Source organism: Coffea arabica, chromosome 7c, assembly GCF_036785885.1.
Source record: "Coffea arabica cultivar ET-39 chromosome 7c, Coffea Arabica ET-39 HiFi, whole genome shotgun sequence".
Taxonomy (NCBI): Eukaryota; Viridiplantae; Streptophyta; class Magnoliopsida; order Gentianales; family Rubiaceae; genus Coffea; species Coffea arabica.
The window spans coordinates 39,817,881-39,827,933 of record NC_092322.1 but is presented as its reverse complement, the minus strand read 5'-3'; the positions used below and the strand labels follow the sequence as shown (position 1 = coordinate 39,827,933).

The window sequence follows — 10,053 nt, the reverse complement described above, 5'->3', positions numbered from 1 at the left end:
TTGTTAATTCTTGCTGCCGACCAATGGAGCTTTCGATTAGCAAAGTCCAAGGCCAATTACCAATAAACCACCTTAATATGTACAGCAGCTCAGTACAGAGACAGAGACTGCTGGTGCTAGGCCAAAAATTTAGCATCATGCAGCCTTGTGCAAATGTCAATCTACAAAGAGGAGTTCTAGCAGAATAGCACTTTCGCCCTCATCCATATTGCCAAAGAGAAATGAAAACCTGTGCCAGAGCCTGTTAAGATGCAACCCCCTCCCAAAACAGCAATGCATGCGACTATTGCAGATCTTAGATTGGACCTCATAATGCCACACCATATCTGTTAAAGGCCATAAGCAAAAATTGTCCTCCTTCCTAAAGAAAACAAAATTCAGTTACATGCACTTCAGATTGCATACTAAACCCATGTACCATGGAATAAGCATGCTTGCTACAGAATATACAAAACTTCGCTAAAGACAACCAAAACTCCTCTCATGCCATCGAAGTAGAATTTGCAACTTCAAAGTACTTTATTCAACGCCCCAATCTTTCTTGAACCTCTCGAGAGAAATCAAACGAAGTCTTTGACTCTTCGCCATAAATGCTTTTCCTAGCTTCTCATTTTGCACCAAATGCTCGAATACCAAGTCCAGAAATTCTTCGCTATAGCCTTCTATATTCATAATCTCTTCATGTAGTTGGTTGACATCAAGCTTGTTTGCACTAATTTTGTTCAAAGCAGCTGCCACTTCTCCAAGTTGTTGAGACATCTTTTCAATGTCTTCATTGCTGCGATTTCTTTTACGATGTTGTTTGGTTCCCGATGATGTTGCTCTCACTTCTGAGGATCTTGCACTAGTCACATCCTTTTGTTCTACACTTGTCTCCACACTTGTCTTAGGAACAAATGGAGTTTCCAAATTCACATCGACAAATGATTTTGCAAAAGACCCGGTGGCCAGATCTTTCCCAACCACAACAGCCATTTCATCATACAACTTGATTTTATTCTGGATATACTTGTCATGACCTGGATTTTTCTGCGTAATCATAAACCAGAAATTTCAATCAACAATATAACAAATCCAGGTTTAGTGCAAAAATTCAAAAGAACAAGAAGTCCTCATTTGACATTCCTAACTCCATTAAATTACCTGGATATAGGCATGATACACACTAGGACTGGCCGTTATCATCTTCAAAGTATCATCCCAGCCAAATCCACTTTTTTCACGAATTTTTACTATGGTGGACCAAGATGATCGCACTGTTCTTAGATGATTTTCCACATGGTCTACCGAGCACGTAACCCCAAACTTATCTTTCATGGCATCTACCACACGTGTAAATGAACTTGATTTAAAGCTATTGTTAGGCCTATTCCCAAGTTTCACCTCATCGGCAAGAATCTCAAGCATCAAACGCTCCATAGGTCTTGACCACCTAAACTGTTTCTCTCCCTTCTTGCCCATCTTCAAAAAATTAATCAATTTCAATAGTCATCACCAATAAAACAAACTTATAACAATTACAGCCAACTATTTGCAGAAACATTAACAATTGCAACAAGAATGAAAATCATGACCCTGGAGAGCATAAGTTAATTCTCAATGGACAATCAAGAGATGCAAGGTTAATCATATAGGCAGAAGTTTTTGCGGATCAAGAGATTTTTCTACTTCATGTTCAAGAGTAGTTAAACAATTGTACCACCATTTGACAGTGACAACATTGCTGGCCAAAATGCATGTTCTAATCTTTGCAGACCTAAATGACCCTTACTACTCAAAAACTTAGAAAAACATATATGCCAAAAATCACCAACCTCAAACTGAATTGAAACTGTTATGTCTGCTGCGGTTTGATGATCCTGTGTTTCTAAGAGCTTCTTGTCAACACTGTAAGAGTTTCTAAGAGCTTCAAGTCATTCATCCAAAGCGAAAAATGAAAATAATCACAATCAGGGGTGTAAAAATTCTGCAATCTTTCAATGATCAGGCAGATTTATTCATATATATGCAGGCAGAACGCCGAGAGCTCTACATAGATAAATCACTCATATAGAGCCAAAGACAGCCTTACATGGCATCCAACGAACCAGCATTATCATAAAACAAAACAAAACTAAAAAAGAAACTACAACCACCATCTAGATTATCTACTTTGTCTTCTTTGCATGTAATCTACATACATAGCATGTGCAATTGCATCTCTTTTCCTTGCCCATTCTCTATTTTCTGCTCGTCTCTCACTTTGTGTTTGATAAGGCTGTGTGTAAGATGCTTGTTCAGTCAGAACATTTGGAGTTTCAGATTGTTCCTCTTGAATGACCTCTTCCATGAACATGTCATTTGGAGCTATACCCATAATGTGATTATGTATGATACAACATGCCAGAATCACATCTACTTGGGTTTTAAAATCCCAAAAAGGATCATTATCCACCACCTTAAATCGTTTCTTTAAAACACCAAAGCCTCGTTCGATGGTTGTTCGCAATGAGGAGTGACGAAGATTGAAAAGCTCTTTTTCATTTTGAGGGGGATTGTCATCATACTCCTTTAGGTGATATCGAACTCCAGAATAACGAGGAATGAAACCGTTGCGAATGCCATATCCAGCATCTACAAGATAGTACTTGTCTAAAATTGAAAAAAAAAAAGTTACTTTTGCCTAATCTAACAATGTTTTGCATAATTATACGACTCACATAAATTAAGACAAGTACCTTGCAGTACTTGTAGACCCCTTGGTCTTGTAAGAGCATCTTCAAGAACACGAGAATCGTGTGCCGATCCTTCCCAACCAGCAAGCACGTATGAAAACTTGAGGTCGAAAGAAATAGCAGCTAACACATTTTGAGTTGGGTAACCCTTTCGACCTCGAAATTTTCCTTGAATTTCAAGGGGTACACTTGCAACAACATGTGTCCCATCTATAGCCCCTACACAATCCTATTTTGTGATATCAATTAGATATAAAATAATTTCTACTATTTGAGTTAATTAATTTTTATACAAAGAACTAGACTTACAGCAAACCAGGGGTAGTATCTTCGACTATTACGGATCTCTCGTGGAGTCGCACCATTTGGCAATTGTATTAAATCTGGATATAGTTTCAATATGGCATCAAGTACAATGGAAAAATAGCGGTGTATGGTTTCAGTTGACCTATACAAGTACCCCCCAACCACTCGAAACCTCAAATTATAGCCAACTATTTGCAGAAACATTAACAATTGCTCTCTTACTGACATATGAATGGTAGGTTGTAATAATCCTCTAATGGTGAGAGTATTTAGTAATTGGAAAAATGTAGTTTGGTCCATTCTAATTTGGTCTATACAATATGAACTACTTCCATATAATATGCTATCCATGTAATCCTCTCTAGCTCGCTCCCTATTAACATGAGGTGGTTTAGGTATAACAACTGGAGTTTTATAGACTTCAAGAGCTGCATATCCTGCTGCTAGGACTGAAGTGGCAGCACCAATTACAATAGCATCCTCATCATCATCACTACCGGGATCCATCTATGAAAATTCACGTAGCAGTATTAGTGACGTAAAAAAGGTAAGGTGCAATTTTTCCTCCCCCCCTCTCTTTCCAAAACACAAAACACTGATAAATTATGAACGCTTCGGGGGTCAAGTCAAGTGTTTGGACAAGAGAACTGGACCAAAGCCTGTGAAAGTTATATGTTGTATCTATCCAATTACAAAGAAGGGCGACGCGTTAACATTGAGCCCGTGGTCTTAGCCCAGCGGCAAAGGCCAGGCCTCCTGCAGAAACTTGTATATGGTTTTCAATTGATTCCCTCTCCGTTGCAAAAAAACATAAAAGGGATTTGAAAATCAAACACAGAAAAAAAAATAAAAAAAAGGAAAACAACGAGAAAATCATTTAAGAGTTTAAAGGGGGACAAAGAAATAAAGTACGGAGTTAATAGATCATGTAATAAATTAGAGTGATGACAACCTTGAGTTGATCGTATTAGCAGAATTGAAAGGCAAAGCTGCGAAAAATGTTCACTGAGGAATGAAAAGGCTGTGGCACATGGAACACATCAAGGGATTAGCAGAGAGCTTAGTGTATTATGGAGGTCCCACTTGTTGTTAAAGCAGGATTACGTAGAAAATAAAGAATTGAAATAGTACTAGCTAGCTAGCATCAGATCTGAAGTTGCATCCAGAAAGCAAAAAGATGTTAAGCTTTGTAGTTTGTACTGGTATTAGTGATGTTAGGCAAATTGAGGGATGTACACGTTCTTTAAATAAGTGACTAATCATTTTCAGATGTGGTAATCATGTCTCTTCAAGTCAGCTCTACTTTGATAAAGGATTTCTGCTCTTAACTTTTTCTTTTTCTGCTCAACAGCCAGATTTATTTCGTCTTCCAATTTTTCAAATCTTACTTCAGAATTTTTTTTTCTTTTTCTCGTAAAAGATAAACTAGAGGACACAGGGAAATTGTGGAGGGGATTTCGAACCTGCTCTGTCTAGAGGACACAGGTTAAAATTGCACATTACAAGAGCTGTACCAGAAAAAGCTAGAGTAATGCAGGGGTCTCAATTGCAGAGTGATGCAGGGGTCTCAAATGCTCCTCAAAAGAAACTGATTGATCAATCATGGGATATCTTGGGATTGACCTTTTAATTTAGAAACATATTATATCCTAGAACATTTTGGGCATCTATCAAATGTGGCACCAGATAATAAAGCGAAAAAAATGACATCTACAAAATCAAAATTCATGTCGGAGGATCAAACGAAAGAAGCTAGAGACAATTAAAACTACAAAAGAGACAATCCAGTCTTAATTACTAAACACTGAAATGCCAAGTGAGGTACTAGTGCTATCACCAACAGACGGTAAAATGCAGAGAAAGATAATGCAACGAAACTTCAGCGGTGCATGGCAATTAGCAACCATCTTCCTGGGCTCATTCCTTGCTATATCAACGACGTTATTATATCTTTCCGATATACATGAAAAAAAATAGCACATAAACAAAAGTGCCCTGCAGGTGTTTAAAGAAGTTTCAGAAGAGCAAAAGGAAGGATTGACTCCCCCGATATTGAACTGTATGAAGATCTATTGTCTCTTTACAGCAGGAGTAATGACTCTTCTGCAGATCCAACCGTCCTAAGGACAGTGGTAGAAAAGCTACAACTAACTGGAATATCAGACCTTACTCAAGAGTCACTGACTTGGGAAGATGCCCTGCTTGTGTTTCATTTCGTTTGAGGAAAGATTTCAGTATATTAAGACAGAAGTATTTCCACGGTTATATTCCCTTTTCAATCAAGCAGCTGCGGCAAGAATCAGCCCGTGGCTTCACAAACTCAATGAATTCACTAAAACTTTTACAAATGGTCTAAAACCCCCAAAACTCAGCAGCCAAATTAATTCATTAGCATCAATCAAATCAGATTTAACCCTAATCAGGTAAGAACAAACTAAAACAAAAGCAACCCACAAAAATTCATTCAAATGGAACTTCAAGAATCTACACCAGTAATTGTAGACAATTTTTCAAAGGAAAAGGGAGGAAAAAACAAGTAACAAGAGATCATACCTCAGGAAATACTTGTGGAATCTTCACCCTTGTTGGAAATGCTATTGTAGGAACGGGAATCAGATTGTGCTTATGCCGTCAATCAAGCTTCTGAGGCTGCATAAGCAAACGCATCCACAATGGCGGGCACAGCTCACCAACAAAAAGCTGACTGAAGAGAGAGAGAGAGAGAGATGGTTACGGCCGCAATGGCAAAGTCTAGTTCCGATGACTAGAGAAATGGACCACACAAACTCACACTCACACAAACGCATCCACACATGACCGTTGATATTGGCAGCTTTTAAAAATGAGAGAGAGAGAGAGAGAGAGAGAGAGAGAGAGAGAGAGAGAGAGAGGGAGATGATCTGTTACCTTCGAAATTGGGTCTTTGTCGGAGTTGGAGATGCCGCCTGCGAAGAAGGAGGGATTTGTTTGCTGATGAGATGTCGCCGGAGGCTTTTGGTTGGACTGAAAGCTTTTATTAGCCGGAGATGAGGAGATGTCGCTGCGAAAAAGAAGACTGCTTTTCAGGAAGGAAAATAACTTCACAAAGACAGATGAGGAAGTTGTTTTCCTCCGCTGGGTGTAATTGGTTTTCTATCGGAAATTATTTTCCCAAAATAATTGACAACCAAACAAAAGAAAATATGGAAAATGTTTTCCGGAAAACCTTTTCCATCCAAACAAACAGACCCTTACTAATTTATCTTTTACGACCAAATCGATACTATAAAAATACATCTCAATTGTACATAAACCGTTATACTTATTTATGGATCTAGCCAATGAATTAATCCAAGATTCTGTATCTATCTTGTATATAGGTTAAAAAAACCAAATGAAGTTATAGTTTGAAACTTATAGTTTCTAGGTCAAGGAGTTACTCAAGAAAGTAAACACGGATCAATTTCCAAGTCTCAATAAATCTCCAATTATACCAGAGAAACAAATTTCTTGAATTGACATGCTTAACAATGAAAGCAGAATTAGGTGAAGAATAAGTGTGAGTACCGGATTATAGCGCAAATATTTTTTGTCCGTAAGGTGTCTTCTTTGTTTTCTTCAACTCTTCGTTTTCCATGTACATTTGACACTTTTCTCTATTCCATTTTCTCAAAAATTGGGAAGACAATCGGTCCAACTTCTCTCTTATTCGTTTCTTCTTCTTCTTCTTCTTCAGTCCAAGAGTCTAAAGATATATAGAAGCAAAATATGCCATTGCCTTCTCTGTCTCTTTACCCATATGTCAAACAGGGAATTTTCTTTTTAATTTAAATTTTTTCCCTTTAGCTTTTCTTATTCTTTTCCTTTTCTCCTATGCATGGATTTGGTTTTACTGCTGTTCCTGTATTTTTTTGTTTAGATATTCGTAGAAGGCATTTTTAAGTTGGCCATTGTTTTCTTGGTTATGGACCACTGAAGGATAGATCGTCATTGAAGGATAGATCCCACTGAAGGATGGACCACTGAAGGATAGATCATCATTTTCCAGTCTATACTGTTATTATTTTTCTTGAAAAGGAATCAAGAAATCTGTGTTCTTACTCTTGCTTTGCTTCATATATTTGTCCCTCAAAACTACTGTTTGATAGATCATCATTGGAAGCAGCTTTTGCACTGAAATTCACGTAAGTGTTCCAATCCAGAGGAAATCAGGATTGTTCCAATGAACGGGGAAGACTCATTGTCTCCGCAGATTACATCAAAAAGGCGAAAAGGAACTGATTCTTCCAGTTCAACTGCTGTGGAGATGAAGGATGAGGGGAAAATATGTCTGACCAGCATAACTCCTCGGTCTAGTTACACAACTAAGACCAAGAGTAATTTGAGCAAGACACCAGGTTCATGGTCTCATTTGGCAAGAAAACGTTCACAGGTCATTGGAGGTGCTCAGAAGTCCAAGATTGGTGCTCTGTGTGGATGGCTACCAGTTTCTAGTACTGGTTCATTTTCAGCCCTAAATACTTCTCAGGTTCATTCTGAAATTAAGAAGGATTAATCACTTAGTAATCCTTCCTTTTATATTTTGACAAGTATTAATTGATTTACCTCTCCTGTATTTTCTTTTTTCAATGATAGGTTGTTGCCAACAACGAATCTTTAGCAGATGTTGTTGCATTACAAAACCAGAAACGCCTTCTTAAGGTAGTGCTTAAGTTCACTGTTTATAAAATGACAATCAGTTTGAAATTTGAAATGCTAGTGTTTCATTAATCGGTTGGACAGGAGGAAGAGGACACTACAGACAAACAAGAGGAAGAGGACACTAGTTGCTTTAGAGAAGCATTTGAGCCAGATCATCAGTTTCAGGCTGAAATTGCTAAAAACACAGTGGAACTGGAGGAAGAGCTCTCTCTTTTTCAGCAGCAAGACCAAGCTTGCAACCTGAAAGAGATTGAGATCAGAACAACTTTGGCACTTTTGCAAACTCAGATTAAGGAATTGGTAGATAAATCATCTGGTAGCACCCATTATGGAACAACGTTGACCAAATTGCCAGATGAGAAAGCAAATGAACTAAGAAGGTTATCTAAAGAAATAGAATTGTTAGTAAACAAGGTTGAGGTTGCTCTACAAGATGGGCAGGAGTCCCTTAAATATGTCTCAGATGGGATAATGAACTCCAAACCTCTAGAGCATTGTGTTGATATTGAAATGAAAGAACATTCATGTGATCAGAATTTATTGGTGTGTCAAAATATAATGAATGATGGAAACAATAAAGTTGCAACCAGTCTTCAGGATGAAGAAACAGAATCTGTACTTGAAAGGTTGAGCCGAGTGCATGTTGAGACGGCCAAATTTTGTACAGAGAAGGATAAGCTGCAGTTGTCAGAGAAGGAGAGCAAAAGGTTTTGTGAGTCAATCTTGAGTCAGATGCTTGTTTTGCAGAATGCTATGGATTGTTTTGAAGATGAATTCAAATCCAGAATTGATGCTCTAGAACGGAAGCTACAGGTGTTGGTAGGAACTGTGCAGCACATTGGTAATTCGTGGCTTGAGCAGAAAAGGGTACGTCACTCTTATTTTTGTTTTATCATTGTATGATTGGATTGCATGGTGCACTCAGCTCTCAGATCTAAATTTTTTCCTGAATAACATGATTTTCTAATGTCAATCTTTTGAAGTGTGAAGAATTCCCTAACCTACCAACAAAACTAAAGACTCTTATAATGGTAACTCATGAATGGGCCTTGGTAGAAAATTTTTTTCAACTTCATTGTCCGGTCCCATTACATCATTTTATTTAAGCTCTTAAAACTCAAAAATATGTTACCCTTTTCACTTGTCATTCTTGAAAGATGATCCCCGCATTTTACAGTTGCTTGAAGCTAAACTTGGCAGTGCTACAGCAATTCTCACTCAGGCCACTGAGAACCTGGAACCTGATTTTGCTAAAGTTGTTGAATTTGTTCTTGATGAAATGTACGACAAGATTGAGTCCATAAAGAGCTGCTTGAAAGATGTTATTGTTGAAAGGGATGATCTGTGCAGGAAAATGCTCGACTATCAGAGAGAGCTTGAGACGGCTCGAACGAACGCTGAAGAAAATAAGCAGCTTTAAACCAGAATATTGTTACAACTGTCATTTCAAGAATTATTGTTGTCTCAATAGCATGAAAGACGGAATAGTTAGCTAATCATTGTCTTCTCCTTTGGTCTGTCTACACCATCCTATCAAATTGATGAACTATCGCGGATGAATCTTTGATTTCTGTTCCTTAAGCCTTTTTGTTGTTAGAACTCAGCGACTTCAGATGCACTTAAAATGATAGCTTGCTGCTTTGCTGGTTTGAGCATCTACATGATATATATATATATATATATATATATATATATATATATATATATATATATATATATATATATATATATATATATATATATATATATATATAATCATCATCATTTCTTACAACAATACCAATATCAGCTCTCTCATTCACCCATGCGGTCCGCATTGACTTTCAATAACTCATGTCTTGAGTTCAAACACGAACAAGACTTAAGATTCTTAACATAGCATTAGAATCAAAGCTCAAAAAATTAAGCTTGCATAGGACTTGAGCTCAAGCACAAGTGCTTACAATCTCTTATTCAGGAACTAGAAAGAAATCAACTAGCACATGTTTATTAAATATTTGGGAGTAGCCAAAGGGGAACAGCTTTAAACCTACGTTTGAATAAACTGCATTGAGACACATTGAGACACAGTAGTAATTCTATAGAATTTGAGAAAGATGATGAGATCAATTAACGGGAAATGGCGTGATTGGGGTTGAGAGTTTGGTACAATTGTACGGTTACTGTACATTTTACATGATTTGGTGTATGCTTATATTTCTTTATTGTACACCTAAATTTTATTCTTGTACACCAATTCAATAAATTAATATAATCACTATTGTAAATATACAACTATTGTAAATATACAAGATCTTCTGAAAAGCTATAACAATTGTACCAATTGGATAGCAAGCCCAACCGCATTGACTCC

The 10,053-nt window shown here is 37.3% G+C and overlaps 1 protein-coding gene across 1 annotated transcript; it reads right to left on the bottom strand.

The window, feature by feature from the left end:
* Positions 1-278: 278 nt before the first annotated feature.
* On the bottom strand, positions 279-6,144 carry LOC113697951 (uncharacterized). The gene is made up of 7 exons (XM_072056825.1): positions 5,928-6,144; positions 5,574-5,724; positions 3,024-3,527; positions 2,718-2,943; positions 1,815-1,906; positions 1,144-1,461; positions 279-1,029 (listed from the first exon to the last, which is right to left on the bottom strand). Exons 3-7 carry the CDS (start codon positions 3,525-3,527, stop codon positions 520-522), a joined length of 1,650 nt encoding a protein of 549 aa, XP_071912926.1. The 5' UTR covers positions 5,574-5,724; positions 5,928-6,144; the 3' UTR covers positions 279-519.
* Between the last annotated feature and the right edge of the window lie 3,909 nt (positions 6,145-10,053).

Excerpts from the sequence above, each read along its gene's own strand:
- LOC113697951 (XM_072056825.1), bottom strand. The coding sequence starts at position 3,527 with ATGGATCCCGGTAGTGATGATGATGAGGATGCTATTGTAATTGGTGCT. Across the intron at positions 2,944-3,023 it reads GATACTACCCCTGGTTTGCT|GATTGTGTAGGGGCTATAGA; the intron begins GTAAGTCTAGTT and ends ATCACAAAATAG. Across the intron at positions 1,030-1,143 it reads TGTATCATGCCTATATCCAG|AAAAATCCAGGTCATGACAA; the intron begins GTAATTTAATGG and ends ATGATTACGCAG.